Source organism: Mycetomoellerius zeteki, unplaced genomic scaffold (assembly GCF_001594055.1).
Source record: "Mycetomoellerius zeteki isolate Tzet28-1 unplaced genomic scaffold, Tzet1.0 scaffold102, whole genome shotgun sequence".
In the NCBI taxonomy this organism is placed as follows: Eukaryota; Metazoa; Arthropoda; class Insecta; order Hymenoptera; family Formicidae; genus Mycetomoellerius; species Mycetomoellerius zeteki.
In genome coordinates this window covers 1711802-1730234 of record NW_017255933.1, presented here as the reverse complement: position 1 = coordinate 1730234, position 18433 = coordinate 1711802, and the positions used below count along the sequence as shown (strand labels likewise).

The following is an 18433-nucleotide window of genomic DNA, read 5'->3' as shown; positions in this document are numbered from 1 at the left end:
TCAAAATGTAAATCAATCCATTGTTGTGTGTGCACGTGTGATTCTAAAAATTCTTTGTTTAATATTGTTAATCAATCCTTTTCTGTGGTTAATTTCAAAGAAAAAACATCATTTATATTAATGTATGCGTTTAGTAAATAATAAACTTGAAAATTAAATTGAAGTCAAATTTAATTTTCTTGAGTTAAATTATCTAACTCTATTGTTTCATTCAAATTCATGATATGTTGGATAAAAGCAGTGGCGATCTATAGAAATGATAAAAAATAGCTCAAATTGGGGGTGTAATTTGATATGAATTTAACAATGTATCTATATCTAAATATTAGTTTTTTAAAAAATGCTAACCTTTTTTTATTAAAATTAACTGAAGCTTAAATTAACTAGAGCTTTATTTTTCACTCGTTCCTCTTCTCTTTTAATTTTAATATTTTTTAAAATAATTTCAGCAGTACTTTTTATGAAAGAGGACACAACATTCGATATATTACTTCAAAGCCATTTTAAGTGAACTCCTGGGGGGTTTCGCAATTACATTTATTATACATATGTTATTTTTCACCGCTTTTCTCATCGATCCATGTAAGTTAAGAACATAAAACTTTAGAAAAGATTGTGCTCAATCACGAGAAGATACAGAGTGAAAGTGCTATAACAAAAAGTACCTTTAAGAATGCTTACGCAGTGATCGAGATTTCTTTCTTTTCAATAACGTTCATCGAACAGCAAATAGAGATTAACCGCAGATTAATTATGATCGATCGAGCTTGGCGCGGCCGTTAGTTTCTTTTCGGCTTTTAAACGCGCTCAAACAAGCTGACCCAGTAACGGCATAAACCGTACGGTAGTGTCCCGGCTTGCAATTCTTCGCGGGTCGATAGTTATTTCTTGACGGCTTCTCTCTCGTTAACTGCTTGAGCTTACCGGTGGTAATCACGATGATTGCAAGGAAAGGGGTCCCCTTTGAAACACGAAAAGACCATATCGAAGCGCAGATTGTTGTTTCCAAGTGTCCCTTTACCCGGCGATCATCCTTACATAAGGGAGGGGTGTACAGAAAGAAATCGCCATTGTCTTATACTTGCCGAAACTCAATGATGGAAACTTCGCGATTAATCTTTTAATAACGAAGTCGCCCTGAGTGAATCCGGAGCGAGCTACTTTTCTGCACTTTGTTCTTTCTCTTAGGCACTCGGAAGTGATATAATAATTAAGAAGGGTAGACGGATCATTTCGTCCGAAACTAAGAGATGATAAAAATGTCTTGTGTACACTTGCAGTTTTACTGATTGTTTTATTTATACGTGAAAAAATAGTAGCGCATAATTGAAATGTATTCTAGAATGTTGTTGATACGTTATTCTACAAAATCTAATTATGAATAGTGTATAGCTGTTATTAACTCTTTGTATCAGAGACTTATCATAATCCGATACAATATATATTTTCCATATAATTTTTAATTAATTGATCTAAAACTTTATTTTAAACTAAAATATTTAACGGCAAACAATTTGGTTTAAAATTTTATTCACAATAAATAAAATTTTATCGTAAATGAGAGAGATTGCATAACATCTCTTATATTATATCGCAGCGTAAATAGTTGATTGCACGATCGTGGAAAATTCACAATTTCATATCATTTATTTATATCTTAAACATACATTCGATAGTTATTTTAATTCGTTGCGATACGATTTCTGTAACATGCTATATTAAAAAATTGCTTGGTAATCGTTATGAATGTTTTATAATTCTGTGCACACAAAATATCCAGAGAACAATTTATCTTCCATCGTTTTTAATTAAAATGATGTAACGATTAAGCAGATATATTCAATTATGTCAAACGATATAACCAAGAGTGAAAAATCCTTTCATCGCTTTTATTTATCATGAATTTGATTTAAAAATCTTTCGAGAAATAAAATTTCTATTTGTCATACTTTACTCACCGTACGATGACATATCTATGTTCGCCAAATATTTTGAATAAAATATGACACGTACAAGACGGGCGATTCTTTCCTGTATGAAATGAGCGGACCGCATCTCATTGCGATTTAGCGAAAACGAAATATGTCCGCGTGAAAACTTGGCGTGGCATGGCGTGGCGTGGTGTAGCATGGCTTGGCTTGGCCTACTAACGGCACAAATCCCTCGCGATGACGACAGCCATGTGTCCTCCTGCCGTGCTGTTCATTATACTTATTCGTACGACCGCTAAACCCAACCTGCTCCCATTTTATTATCAACATTTTAAATTGTCATTTCATTTTGCGCGATACGATCTTGTACCTACGTTCTTCCAAGATGACTACGGGGTTCGTAGATCGACTAATAGTACAGTGCGCATTAAAAGAGTCACGCACTCCCTAATTCTAGATTACTTGGCAAATATGAAACTGTTTCTTCTTTTTTGCGAAAATCTATATACATATAGGTATTAAGCTAAGTTATATTAATTATTATTAGCATTAAATTATTAACAGCGTTGTAAGGTGTTTATTTGTTTTTTAAATATTAAATTACTTGTTTAATCTAATTTGTGATATTACTACTTCAGCTTCGATTTAGGACTGTGTTTCAACACTGACAAATAATCTGCGCACAGTTTGCTTGAATTGGAAATTGTAAATTCATAAGAAATATTATTAGGTACGAAGAACCGCCTTGACTATGTATGGAATTTTTCATTCATGTAATATTAATCTTATCAAAGAAAATTGTAAAAAAAGAAGTTGTTTAATATCAAATGTGTACCAAGTAACGCATATAAACGCCTTTGTTCGATAATATTCCACTTATTTAATATGTGTATCTTTATTCAACAATGGCGCGTTTGGGAGTTGATCTATAAAAGAATGTAATTTCTGTAAATAATCAATTCTAGTATGAAGCTACACAAAATTTCGTCAGATTAATGGACTAAAAATTTTTATATTTATTTATAAAATTTAATATAAAAATGCTTAAAAAAACTTTTATAATAGTCATTTTGTTTTTTCATTTGGAAGTTGAACATATTTATATGACATCTCTGTGTTAACAAGGGAAACATAGTGCATTTTTAATCACTAATGAGTGACACATGTTGTTAATCAACTAACAAATGTTTTTGTCTCTTGATCCGATAGTAATGAAAAAACAATCGTGTTACGGATTTTCATGACACGCCGAAACAAGTATCGAAGAATGGATTAAAAAAAATATGGATCGATCATTCATGGTTTGCAGTACGGACAATTGTACGCTCGATCCGTAACTTCATCTCGTCGCACCGCGCCGGTAAGTTTAGCGAGAACAAAATCCGCAGAGCGTGAAAACAGAACGTGAAGTTGTTGACCTACTAACGGCACAAATCCCCCATCGGTGTCACGTGCTCCGGCACGCATTTCGATTGTTTGCATTTCGTTTGATTTATTTCCCTTTTGACCGCTACAATCGCATCGATCTTTTTAGCGAATTCGAGATTCACGTTTACGTCCGACATTTAACGAATAATTTTATCGAATAAATCATTTGATGTCGAGTTCTGTCTTACATGAGATGAACACTCAATATTTTTTATCAGTTTTGAGAATTCAAGCAATAATATATCATCTCTTTTCTTCTTTCTTATTTCGTTTAGTAATGAAAATTCTCTTTTACAGATTTCCTAAAAATCACTGTTTATATATATATATATTTCATCTTTTTATTTTTATATTTTTTATATTTCAAAACTTTGATACATGAAATAATAAGCAATTTACAATATTTATCTGTTTCTAAATAAATATAAACATATTCTGTTTAATAATATTATTAAAATGAGGATATCGGGATTATATGTAAAGATGATAATTCTTTCTTTCTGCGAAACAATTAATATCCTTTTCTAATAATTCCAAAATTTTTATAAGTCTTAAAATATTGACATGATTCTAAATTCTAAAAGATCAAATATCTATTGACGTAAGCAATTTAAAAATTTTCACACACCTCTTTCACGCAGTGAATAAAACAGATCTTATCTCATCTCTTCATAAATGACGGGACGAGATTGATGAGTGGTCCTGAGTTTCTGGCAGGATGACTAACTAATCTGTATCAACGTCAGAAGACCGCGTAAACGTTCTACAATCGACTGTATACATAATCGTGGCGATTTATAACGTTCAGCCCGAGGGAACCGTCGTTTATCACGGATCAACGAGAAATGGAGCATGGGCCATACATATTGAAACAAGCCGATCACGCATCCAGCTTAATCCGCGACCGTTTTACGTCACAGCGAGTCGTGTCGACTGTTCGCACCTGAGCGCTGTGCCTTCACGGATACGTCATTGCAGATTGTTATCGATAAATGAAAGATGCATATACACCCGATAGAAGGCAGAAAGTTGTTTCTACAGTTTGCGAAAAGAGAAAAAACGTATTGCGCTATTTTATAAAAAGTCTTCGTTTAACTATTGAAAATTACTAGTCTCTCGACCTGTTTCTGTCTTGAAATCAATCTGCGGATTCATAGAGAAGAGATCTCGCGAAATTCGTGGAAATGGTGAGCAAAACGCATTCATAGCGCGAATGAATTGATTCGTGCCATAGGCGACAAAGCGGGCGAGCGCATTTTGCCTCGCGGATTTGGCGCAATCGAGCGAACGAACGTCGAGGCGCGAAAATGGAACACACTGTGACGAGAAGTCATTGGCCTACTAACGGCACAAAATCCTCCTTTAGTGTCAACGTGCCTGCGTGACGAGCGTTTAATCCGTCCGTGCAATATCCACCGTTTATGATGATATCTATCCGTCCACCGTTTACTCGCGAAAAATCGCGAATGCAGTCTTCAATGACGATCTCTATGCCGGGAAAAGAAAAAACGCGCTCTCCACGGCTGAATTAAGCGATGCAAATTACTCCAGTTCATTTATAGTGCGACATATATAGGTGAATATTAATACCGATCGCAATTGTCGCTTGATTATCGCAACCGATAATCAACCAAACAAATTAATTAGAAGCTGCATCCTTAAAATTCAAATTAGGGCTGATTCTTTCACTGAGAAAAATATCTGGTTGAAAATAAATGAACTAGATAGAAGATTTTGATTATATCAATCAGAATTCCAGTTATCTGGTTAACTAAAATTCTAGTACAGATTTAACCATAAAATTCTGATTCGTTCATTTTTAACCAGAATTTCAATTAATCCAATTAATCATTTTTCTCAGTGTTTAATTAGAACCAATCAGTTTTTAAATATCTCGCAATTTTTATAATAATTTAAGAGATTCTCTGGTTTTTTTAAAATTATGTTTCTGTATTTTATAATATTTAAAATGTAGTTGGAGCTTAGCGGTTCACATAAAATAAAAACTTTGATCAGGAGAGATTTGTTGAAGATACGCGAAAAATATTGTACGTATCAAGAGCAGTAGAATTGGAAAAACATCCTGTATTATTGGCACAATGGCCGCAACGAGAAAAATCAATGCAAACGGGAAATTGAATTTAGTAGATCTGACAGAGCGGAGCGGTGTATTTCTCGCGGAGAACGAACAAACATAATTAATTTCTTGAGTGTCTTCATCCTGGCACTGCGCAACTGCATAACGAAGTTTAATTGTGTTGCCCGACAGTGGGCTCAGAATAAAACTATAATCGTACGGACGGCACGGCTTAAACTGCACCGAACTCGTGAATAATGAGAATGCATTTCGGGCGGCCTTTCTCCATACAAAAGCACCACTCCGTGCATCACTCCGAGCCGAAACTGAGAGATAGTTGACTTCTAAAGTTTCGCTTCGAGAGAAAACAATGTGATAGCATTTTGTGCCATAAGAGTAATTTGCAGCACAATAATCAATCCGTAAGCCGTAATCTACTGAATGAATTAAAATATACGTAAAATTAAGCAAAGCATAAAGCTTTGTTATTTATTTATATTTGGAAAGCTTAATTTGCGAGAGCCCCTTATTTTTCGATCATTTATAACTCAAAAGAATTATTTCGTATTAAAACGAACAACACTCTTTTGCCTGTAGCTTATTTGGAAGATTAAAGTGTCGACATCTCCTTTATTTTTTATCTTGTCTTATTATGCATTGATAAACAGTCGAAGAAGTCGTGAAATGAAATAATAGCTAGGCATGAATAATATAATTATTTATTCATCTAATCTAGTTTAAGTCTACATTCTAAAACATCCTCTCCGAATAAAATTTTACTCAATATAATATAGTATACGTGTACTACATATTTCGAGTAAAATTTTTCTCGGGACGTTTTGGAACGTAGCCTAAGTAGAAAAGATGGCGAAAAAGATAATACTTAATTTAAAGAAAGACGTAGAGAAGAGATTTTGGTACTAAGAGATTTAAGATTGAGAGAGCTTATATAATAACCCCGAATTCTGCGCAGGTCAACGAACGGCAATCGCGTGTGTCCGATCATCATGCGATACCTCTGAAAAAAAACGAGAAAGAAAAAATCGCATCATTTTATCTGATGATACAGACTTCAGTCAGCTCTTGTGCAAAGATATAACAGCAACGAGTTGCGGCACTTCCTGGTTTCGGTACGTGACCCGGTCGATCGGTGGAATATCCTGGCAGATGACTGACGTCATTGCCACGGACGAGGTGAACGGCTTTCGTCGGTTCCGCTCATGCCGCTCATCGCTAATCTTATTTTTCCTTCAGCGTCCCACGCGATGGTGAGGAGGAACCGTAATTGTCGATGGGCTTTTCAAATCCCTTATCCCGGGTCCTACGCACGCACATCGCGATCATTACCGGTAGAATTTCGAATTGCGTTCAAATTCTTGATTACTCTAAAAATGTTTGTCCGGAAAATTCGTAGAGTTCTCAAAAATCGGGCGCTCCTTATGCACTGATGACATGTTAAACAGTCAACGGGATCACTTTAACAATGTGACTGAGTGTATTCTTAATCAATATAGATTATAATTAGCATATAACTGCGATCACAAAATGAGCATATGCTCATAGTAGAAAGTAGGTTGTTACAATGTTATTCCGATGGAAAGTTTTCGCGAAGCTATAATGGATCTTGAGATCGAAAAATAAAATAAATTTGATTTGAAAAATGTACGTGAAAATGAAAATATCTAGTATTTTAAGTATTAAAATGTGAAAATGGCAAGTAGTTTTTGTATTTATTTAGAGAATTTTATAACAATATTCGTTATTCAGAAATTTTACGGGGAAATTATACAAAGTGATAAATATTGAAAATAAATACGCAAACGTAAAAACAGAAATAGAAAAGCGAAGTTGAAATGTGCCTGCCAAAGAAAATATTATGCGCGTTTAGGTCCACCATTGCGATGTACTGCTTGACAGATAAATTACATTTTGTAGAGTAGTTACACACTCTCGGAAAAGTATGACGGGTTGAAGATCATCATAAATAAAGATGAATATAGAGTCAACACTATTTTTATTTAAATTTTTTATTAGTTATTCAATGAAGTGGATATAAGAAATAACATGAATATATATGACATGAATATATATATGATAGTTTCCATAAATAGTCTAAATAAAAAATAGTACATATGTATTTACTGTTTATGCATTAAGCCATTCGTGTGTGCGTTACTATATTAAAAAATAAAATAAAGATAAATGTCAGTTTGCAAGTAAAATATCGCTTTGAGAAAAATAAGCGATAGTAAAAGAACATAAATTTAAATATGTACAATTTATAATATCACGAGGTCAAAGGTTAAGATATGCGAGTAAGAAAATGTCGAATATTATTCGGTTGCTGAACCAATTTCCAAATTCACTACATTGTCATAACTATTAATACTTTTAAGGCTTCCATAATATTCCAGAGTATTTTTTTCAAAGAAACTATACAGCTTGTGGGTTATTTCCGTGTTTTGATACATCGTTAAATGCCAACGTTTCGTGAATATTGCAGTTCACTTCATCAGAGCGAAAAGCAAACTGATGCTGAACGATTCTTCTTATTGTACTGTAATGACTGTTATAACGATTATTCGCTTTTTATTTCTGATTGTTATATTGAAAGAGATTTCTATAGCGTGCACACAAACACAATATTTAGATGCCATAATAAAAAACAATATTTAGATTAATAATTAATCAGTTAGTATAAATCATATCAATTAGCAAATACGTTTTCGATTAATAGAAATTAGTCAAGACTACTCGACGTACATATTAAATGAGCCCGGCGAAAGCCTTCAGACAACGAATGTCGCGACCGATCTTATCCGGAGCGCCGCGAATAAATTATCTTACATTGAAAGTAAAGAGTATTCAAATGCGCGACAATAATTGACGACTTGGAGTCCGATCGAAAAATTGATCCCTTTAATGAGCGTTTTATTGACCTTCGCACTTCACTGGGAAATCATATCTCTCACTATACCGTATCTCTCATAACGCTATATTTTATAGTCAATTACAAGCGGTGATTCGTGACTACTTTGAGACAAGTGCGTACAACTTCCAGTTTGAATCGCCTTATTATAGAATTGTTTATTAATAGCTATTATATTTATAATGAATGACAAGATTATAAAAATATATTTTTAAATATCTTTATTCTTTATAACCAATATTCTCATTCTGAATCTTTTAACGATTTATTTAAAGCAATTACTATTATAATAATTGAAATTATACCATTTTTAAAATATCACCTTCGTCTCTCATTTACGATCATTCTATTAGTTAATAAAGTGAAATTAAATTTATTGTTACATGAAATTGATATACGAGATAAGAGAATAGTCGAATATAAATCTGTAAACACTGAATTTGTAGCTACAAATTTTAAAAGAATCAGATCTTTATATAAATAACTGTAATTAACTATTTAATTATTTCTTTAAACATTCTAATTTTTTTTAACTTATCTTAATTGAGAGAATAAGATTTTTTTTATAACATTGAGTATAACAAGATTGATAAAATTGTAATTGCAATGTATTATTATATTTAAGAACAGTAATTTATTATAATTTTATTTGAATAAAAAGAAGTTGCTGTATTCTAAATATATACATATGTAAATTAAAATGTGCACGTATCGTACATATTATTCATAAGGAGATACGGAAAGATGGCTCTTAATATAACTTTTCTAGTTGCAACGATCATTAACAATTTCCCGAACAAAATTTACGCGAGCGTCGCTTAAAGTTTCGCCGCGTACAAGTTACGGAACTTTCCAAGTTAGTTTCTTCGATGTTGAATGTCTTCGTAATACACACACAACGTTCTTTCGCATTTCAAGTCTTCAATTATTGAGCGCAGCGTCTCAGCGGCGTTATCAGTGCCGCGAGCTTTCCCTCTAATCCACCGGATGGTTTTACTGCTCGATTTTTTAAACTTGGCTGTATGGGATAAAGAGCTAAAGAATTAAATCCATTTTATCCACCTTGCGATCTCCACTCCACTCGTTCGATCGTAAAAGGTAAGAAGTAATTGCAAAATTTTTGTACTTCGCGGTCGCTATTTGAACGTATCGAACATTAATTTATTTAGCTCTCGTCATAATTATGTGAAGATACTTAAAAGTATCTTGATTTTTTTATTTATAATTAAATACATCATTTCAATTACGATTTGATTTTCATAAATTTTAAATTTTATAATATATTTACAATTTGCTAATATTCATTTTTCATATTATTTTGCGTTTTAGTTTTAATATTATTCATGTAATTTTTGCAATAACCTGCTAATAACTCTATCATTAATGCTCCGTGCAAAAATATAGGGCATTACGCGCATTACACGCGATAATATTGCATAATCGGTTAAAGACCGGACAATCTGATATTTGCATATCGCTGATCTATAGTTGGGGCATGGCGGTCGTACATTTTTCTCGTTCGAAATATATATATATATATAGAGAGAGAGAGAGATTTACATGACAATTAGCTATACATATACATTTCACTCTATTAGCCTTCCGTTCTTCCATCATTGCCTATGTACACTAATGCTGTATATGGTAAATCTTAAGACAGTTACAGTAATACTGAATCACTAATCACGAGCTAGTCGTTAACAATTAGATTTAAATTTAGACTAATAAAATTAAAATTGTAACTAATTCTCTATAACATACTTAAAATATTTTATACGCTCTACATCTACATAAAATTTTTCATTGTGTGTTTAATTTATATAATAGATATATATTTATCATCGAACATCAATATTCATTATTATCTTATATATTAGAGATTAATATAAATTTAAGTGTTATTTTGGATCATATAAAAAACGACGAGCAGTTATCGAAACCTGTCAGAAAGTTAAACAAGGTTATCAATGCTATTAATAATAAGTATAATTTATAAAATGATATCTCTTTTGAACATCCATATGATAACTTTATCACTTGATTTTTTATCGCATACCAATTAGTTCTTATCATCCAGCTCTTTTTCACGTACAGAAAAAAACATCCTTTTGTAGCAACGTCGATTGTCCATAGTGTGCTATAAACCATTCATTCGAATCTGAATTGCAGTAGTTCAACTTCGCCGCGAACTTCGTTACTCGATTTGCGTTACCACAACGCGATCTGGGCTATCGACCCTTCGCGACGCATCGCCAGTCCATTCCATCACCCTTATCGGCCGCTCTCGCCCTGTATATCGGATGACAGCGGTTAAGGGCCGAATATTCGCGAATTATCGATCGCATGCCGAGGTCGCGCGTTACCTCCGCCATTGTCATCGTCATCGATGATCCCACCGTGGATTTCCGGTCCAATCGGGAATCCACCGCGCGATTCCTTGACACGTACGTCGTTCCTTCAAGTTTCGGGGAACGCGGACATCACTGCCGTTGGGTATTGAGAAAGGGGGGGGGGGTAGGACCCCTTCCCGATATTTCTCTATTCCGAGTCCAACGACACCGTCGTTGCGCCAGCAGCTACGTGTTCCTCAGGTCCTTGACTTCTCTAGGCTACGAGCGTACGAGCGCCGTTCGAGACTTTTGCCGCGTGCCGATACGTGTGGATAAAACGAGCGGTAATAGTACGGGCTGCGGATCGGAGCGACTTTGCAGCAATGCGCCATCGGATCGCTATCATGGTATTCGTTCTTATTTACATTCTCACTCTTCGCCGGAGACGCCGAGTCAGAAGTCTGGTTATCGTATCGTAATTTGTTTCCTCGATATCACTGATTTCATAACATATTTAGCATGGGACATTAGGATATCTTCTTTTAAAATGTGATTATTTGTTTTGCACATTATTTAACAACTAATTGTTTATTTAGGCTTTTGCAAATTCAGTAATTGCGTTTACATTAATTTAACTACCTAGAAGTTCAAGTGGATTGAAAATGGCGAATTGGCCAGATATCGGGCTGAGTGCACTTCTATTCTATACATCGTGTGATTAATTTGTGTAGCCAGACCCAGCTCGATTGCACTTGCATACGGTGATGCTGAACGTCGATTTTGTTAACAAGCTGTACTACAGCTGCGCTACGTCACGATGACTCGCGAATTTATGATTATTTAATGCAGCCACGAGCAAAATGCGCCATCGATTGCGATAATTTCATTTAGCCGTTAATAACCTGGATAATGTTAAACGATAGTAAATAAATTTTGACACGTTGGACATCTGCAATTAACGCATAAACAAGAATATTTTGTTAGCACTATCGAAATTATTTCTATAATTGACACATAAACGAAAATATTTTGTTAGCGCTATCGAATTATTAGAGAGAGCACGCAGATTCCAAAAAAAAATGATTTTTTGACATAAAACGAAAAGTTTAAGTTTAAAGAAGCTCTACTGTTTCTTATGGCATAGAATTAATACACGATTTATTTCAAGAGACATACAGAAATATTTAACAAAGGTTTTTAAATACTTCCTGTGTGCTGGAATTAGAAAATTGGAATTGAAGTAAAATGAAATGAAGCCTTTGTGGTAAAGATCCGATCTCCGAGATCAATTTTCGAGAGATTCACAAAGCGATTCCGACGTGGAATCAAAAATACACGTTCGCGTGTATCTGCGCGACGTATCTCCGCGCTCCCGAACCAGTCCCGGCGACCTTAATACGCGTAGACGACGTCCTCGCGGTATCCTTGAATTGTTCCGATACGGCTGCGAAAGAATCTCTTTCTCTCTCTCTCTCCTTCCTTCTTTCTCCCTCCTTCTAGCAATGCTCTCTGTCTTTTTCTCGTTATTCTCATTGTCGAAGTCGGGCCGCGATGCACAAGTCGGTCGCGTCTCGCCCGCGATCCTCATCCTTGGCCCAGCTTTATCCTCGACTTCGACCTCCTCGCCGCCAACGCGTCACACCCGCGAAATTACGTGGAATTAATTGGCTTAACGCTTAAACCCGAATAAATGTTGGAGTGCGTTCTCGCCGCCGCCAACGCGATACAGGGAAAATTAGTAAACCTGTTGTTTACCATCTCTGTGTGCCGTGGTTTCACAGGAAACTTGGCTGCTTGCGTTGCTGCTTGAAGTTTTTAGCGAGCGTGGCAGCATAGAGAAATCGAAGGTCGAATTGAATTAAATTTAACGGAGGCGATTGTGTAAATGAATGCTCTAACGAAGAACCCTCGAGGGAAGATTTATCTTTTTTTAACTTATATTATTTTTAAAATAAGGAAACTTTATTGATGAACTGCATTTGTTCGTCACATTTATTGACAAAGTTATGAAACAAGAAATATTTTAATTTATAAAAATTGAGAGACTGTATATCAAATAATAAACAATCTAAAATATCCTACAGTTTATTGGATTATTAAAATAATTTTTTTTCTCACACATCGTAATATTCAATATGTATTTCAAATAATATTAAATGTGATTATCTAACTGATTTAAATCATATTATTGTTAAATATGACTTACCAATTCGTATAATCTGAGATAATTATTTATTATGGATGGAGGCGAAAATATTACTAGATTTAATGCTCATGATAAATGTATCGCGGAGATACGTATTTATATTAGCGTGATGATGATTTTTCTATTCTATGCGGCAAAATTGTAATCCGCAATGATTACTGAAGAGCCGTATTAAATGGTTAATGAATTCGACAGCAGCGGTTCGGTACTTGCCACGTATCGGTGTGCGTAAGCAGTAAGCACACCAATCGATTGTCGCGTGACGTCATTCACAGAGACCGGCATTCGTCTTCAACTTTGGCCTTTCAACGCCCTGATATTCGATTCATGGCTTGTCTACACGTGTCGGCCGAATAATTGTGTTTTTACGAAGTCAATTAAATTGTGAAGTGTTAAATAAAATAAATTGCGCGGCAACCCGATTCCGTTTTTCAGCTGCATTGTATAATATACAATGTATAACAGTTAAATGTTTTACGATCAATGGTAGATTTATCTCTGAAAGGTTGTTTAAACATCCATAACAAAATTTATATCACTTTGTTACTTTCGTTATTTACATTATTAATTACTTAATCTACATTACATTATTAATTATTTATTTATTAAAGGTTCATGAATATATTTCTTTCATAATTATTTAAATATATATTATATTATTTTATTGGTATAAATATTTTTATAATTATATATATATATATATAAATAATTAGTCAGTGATTACAGAAGTAGCAAATGCCGAATTCATAAAATTCTTTTAAATGTTATATCAACTTCTTAAATGTTGTATCAACATTTATTTCTTTAAATTTACTTTTGGTTTTATAAATACAATTTTAATTGTGCTACTATTTACAGCTCATTAATAAATTTTATTCTAGACATTAACAGTATTTTTCTTTATCTTAGACTTTACATATTAGCACGCTAATATCCGGTAAGGATACTCGAGAAAGTCGGAGTTTTCTCGATTTATGCATTCACGAATCTTAATTTTGTACTTACGGAAGATATGATATTTAACGATATCTAACTGATAAAATTATGCAAGAAAATCGAATATGGACATTATCACGCAACGATCACGTTGCGTAAATTTGCGTTAAACGCAGCATTAAACGGGTATACTGTAATCAGAATTGTAAATTTGTCGTCGTATTATAAATCGAAATTATAATTGGAGACATATTATAATCTTGGCTTATAATAGATATTTTTGTTGTCAAATTCAAAAGCATTCTTTACAACTCTAAAATTGTAAAGAATGCTTTTGAATTTGGCAACAAAAATATCTATTACAAGCTGAAATGTAGTTTTAAATTTTTTACCTACAATTTAATTGTTTACTAGTTGTGCTACGTCTATATCTTGTTGTCACATTAGAATAGACACAGAGCTAATACATATGCTTCTAACGGTAATCAATAATCGCAATAATCATAATAATAATAGTAGGGTAATCACGCTATCGGAATGTAGGTACAGGCTATATCATCAAATAATGGATAATCTAACAGTTTATGTCATAGAAATATAGGATATATCGTAGTATAGAAAATTAGAGAATTTATGACCTGGTCCATCACGTATCTATACACAGACAAATCTTTGGTTGGAAATGAACGAATTGTAATAAATTCTAATCAAATCAGTCAGAATTCCGATTGAACATCTGGTTATATTTCGATTATAATTATAATAGACTTAACTACATAATTCTGATCTGTCCATTTTTTAGAATTCGAATTAAAGCAATCAGACTTATTTTTTCCGGTCATCAATTCAAAAGAAAGGCAAGAACGAATCGGTCATGGAGAGTAATTCTTTACGAGCAATAATACAACATATATCGGTCGATTTTATAATTAAACACAATAATTAAACAAGGCTTAACGTCAACTGTGGAGAAACAACTCGCATGCTTTGTCCATTACAAGACCCCATCCGCTCGACGCGGCTCCAATCAGATCGCCGCGAACGCGCTCGGATGCTGCGCCCATCTCTCCTCGGCATGCGTGAGTACGAGGCGCGTTTAACCTACATAAAGTGGAATCGTGATTGGGTGAAGTAAATGGCGAACGATCTCTTAGGATATTCGATCGATATACAAGCATATCGATCGTATACACTCTTCTCGCGCGGAGAAAGCTGATTTCGTTCGTTCATTTATTTGCAAAAAAAAGAGCAGACTGTTGCGACGTGTGTGGTTCTAACTCACGCTTTAGTGCTTTAGTGCTTTAGTGATTTACACGCATGATCCTTTGGCTTCGCGCACGCATGTTAGGCAGTCTCGCGCTGCAAGTTTGAAAAAATTTTTTTTTATTAAGGGACTCCGAATTGATACGGCGCGAATGTTGAAAAATACATAACGCAAAGCTGAGGGATAAATCTGAACGAATGGGAGGATTAGAGGGACTCATCGTGGCTTACTCGCGCTCCCACGATTATGAACTATTGAAGTATAACGCTTTGGTATTATCCTATCAACGGTGTGATTCATGCTACTCTCCTATTAGCTGTAATACCCTTAACGTATCTAAAACTCTAAACATCGCGTAGCGTAATTTTTGCAAATCTAACATCACGGAAATTACATCGGCATGTATGTTGAAATCATACTGATTGATAACGTATATACCTCGGTATATACGTAGAGTATTAAACAAAGATTAGAAAAGTATATATAATAATATGAAAATAAGGATAAATATTAAAAATCATGAGATTCTGCAATATTAAATATTTTGAAAAGTACCAGCTATTTTAGATTTAATTCCAAATCGATTTACTGTCATATGAGTATAATAAAACTTGTATTAAAATATAAATATACGAATCATGTAAACATATGCTCTTTAAATACTTCACTGAACAAAAATTAATGAATTTGATTAAATATTTGTTTAAATAGTATTAAAGAAATATTTGCTTACAGTGATAAACATTTATTTAAAATAAAAAATTATACTTAAATAAATATACGTTTACATTTAATAAATATTTCATTAATACTATATTCAAACCAAATTTAATAAAATTCAGTAAATTTTTTTGTCTGTGTTCTTATTACAAAAACTCTAAAATATTCACTGTCCAAAAATATCTCTTATAACGGAACGGCAAGATCGTACAGCGGTTTACAAGGCAATATTGGAAATTAGAAGTGGAAGACGATCAGTTAAGAAAGTGCAAACGCTGCTCTTTTGTTCACAGGGTATTATCAGCCGGCTGGTCCACTGATACAGCACCCACCACCACCACCACCAACCTTACCACCCATTAAGGGTCCACCTCCGGAACCGACACCCACGCCTCCCCAAAACTCAGAGGGTTCGGACGATCTGGTCGCTACTTCCACAACTTCAGGAGGCACAAGCAGTACGGGTATGTTACTAATAATTAATACACGTGATAATATAATGATAATTAAAGACACGTTGCAAAAAGAGAATCATTTTCTCTTACAAAAAATTATTTAATATCGAAATTTTTTTACATATTTTCGTATTAACAATTTAATATTTTTTAAATTATTTACAATTTAGTAATATGTAAAAATTTCCTTAATTTTCTTGCACAAAAAGCATCCATTTGTAGTTAAAAAATATTGTTAGAAGACGTCTGTGAAGTTAGCATCCCAACATTGAAATTCCATAGTTCTGATTAAAGTTTCCGTTTCCTTTTGTCGATACGAAGAGTTCTCTATAATTTATAACAAGAGTTTCACTTAGTAACTATTTTTAAATAATTTTTAAAAAATGGGGTGCTAACTTCTCAGCGAAATTCGAGATCGAATAGTTCTGAACAGTTCAATAGCTTCATTTCGTGAATACCTAGAGTTCCTGATGCAAAAAAAATTTTTGAAAAACTTAACTGGGGTGCTAACTTCACAGATGCTGTTAGAAACTTGAAAGAAAAAATGGATGTTTCTCTTTCTTGCATTTCTCGATATCGTAAAATTGAAAAAATTATAAATTTAGAATAAAATTTACAGTATCTTTCTACAAGTTTTGTGATTGCAACAATAACTTAAATAACTTGATAATAATATATTGAGATGATAAAATCTGTTGAGATTAGATATTTTTTTAATTCTCTTAGAACTTAAATATTTCTCGCAGAAATCTTTCTTCTTCGATATCAATGGTATGTTTAAATAAATTTTGACCAGAAAAAGTTTAAAGTTCTAAGATAATTGTATAATTGACGTGTAATTAATGTATATCTTAAGGTCATTTCTGCATGTCATTTATCAGACAGTTTTACTATCTTGATTCATCAGATAGATTTGCCGCTTAGGTAAATGTCGTCATACGTCTCGCTAGGGCAATATATAGTATAGGTCTATACAAATCTCGCATTTACATTAATGATTTTATCGTGCAATACCCAACATGGTTATCTGTACTGGAAATGCATTAATGAGTAGCCGTGCAGGTGCATACTAAGATTGAATATAATAAGTAGTGCATGAAGGAAAACGTCGAAAAAAAATCGTAGCTTTCGACCTTTCATTTTTTCGTTTTCTTTTATTTCGCGTCACTATAATTTTTTTTCGCGTTCTATATTCCGTCAGCAATTTTTAGATTCTTTTTTCGTGAATTTCAGCGAAACGAATCGCGTTACCAAAATTTATGAAAATTCGCTGACGGTGAAAACGGGATCTCTTGTGTGACGCAGATCTTAATGGAAATTCTTTCTTCTACGTGTCAGAAATGGATTATGAATATGTTATATAAAAGCGGCACGCCGCATTATCATAGAAAAAGTAATGTACATTAGCCATTTTTAAGTAGGACAAAAACGTCGCGTCGGTTTGAGATTAAACCACGAGAGCATGTATTCTCCTGCGTTTTTCATGCGTGCAAATGGTATATCGCACTACGATATTAACGTATTATAAGCGACTCTAAATCATGCGATGCATTGACGTGAGCGCAGGGCTAATAGCGCGAGCACTCACGGGCTTAATTGGATGCAGATATCAGCCTCTTCGATAATATAGCGCTGGCTACCTTCGAGCGTTATATCAAGATCTCAAGTATAGCTTGCCAAAGATTTGTCCTTCGGTACTGATAGTTGGTACTATCACCCAAGTCAAATATGTGTAAACTTGAGAGTGATCTTTCTTTAAATAGAACTGCATTTTCGATAAACTATACATATAACTAAATTATATGAAATAAATTTTAAAGCAGCTATTTGCCTGATATCATTTTAATTATTTATTCTTTCTTTTGGAGATTAAAATCTTTTGTGGTACTTATAAATATAATATTTCCTTGTAACTAGTAACGCAGGAAAATTATTCAGCGATATCCCTTAAGAGGATTCTAAACTAAAGACCGAACTCCAATGGGATTGCTGTTTGGATTCAATAGAATATACACACATGCATATACGATTTACGTGCTATTAACACTACAGACTATTACATCAATATCGTACATACCTTAATTATAAATTTTTATAAAAAATTTTCGGATCGAACTAGGTATCTAATTCTGAAATCTTGAAGTTATTTTTTTTCGT

At 33.6% G+C, this 18433-nt stretch overlaps 1 protein-coding gene across 1 annotated transcript in view; it reads left to right on the top strand.

The window, feature by feature from the left end:
- LOC108720431 (Histone gene-specific Epigenetic Repressor in late S phase) overlaps window positions 1–18433 on the top strand; it is a 125437-nt gene that overhangs the window by 97778 nt on the left and 9226 nt on the right. The window contains exon 4 of the mRNA XM_018444432.1: window positions 16115–16285. Coding sequence (XP_018299934.1) covers window positions 16115–16285 — 171 coding nt within the window. The remainder of the gene's footprint in view (window positions 1–16114; window positions 16286–18433) is intronic.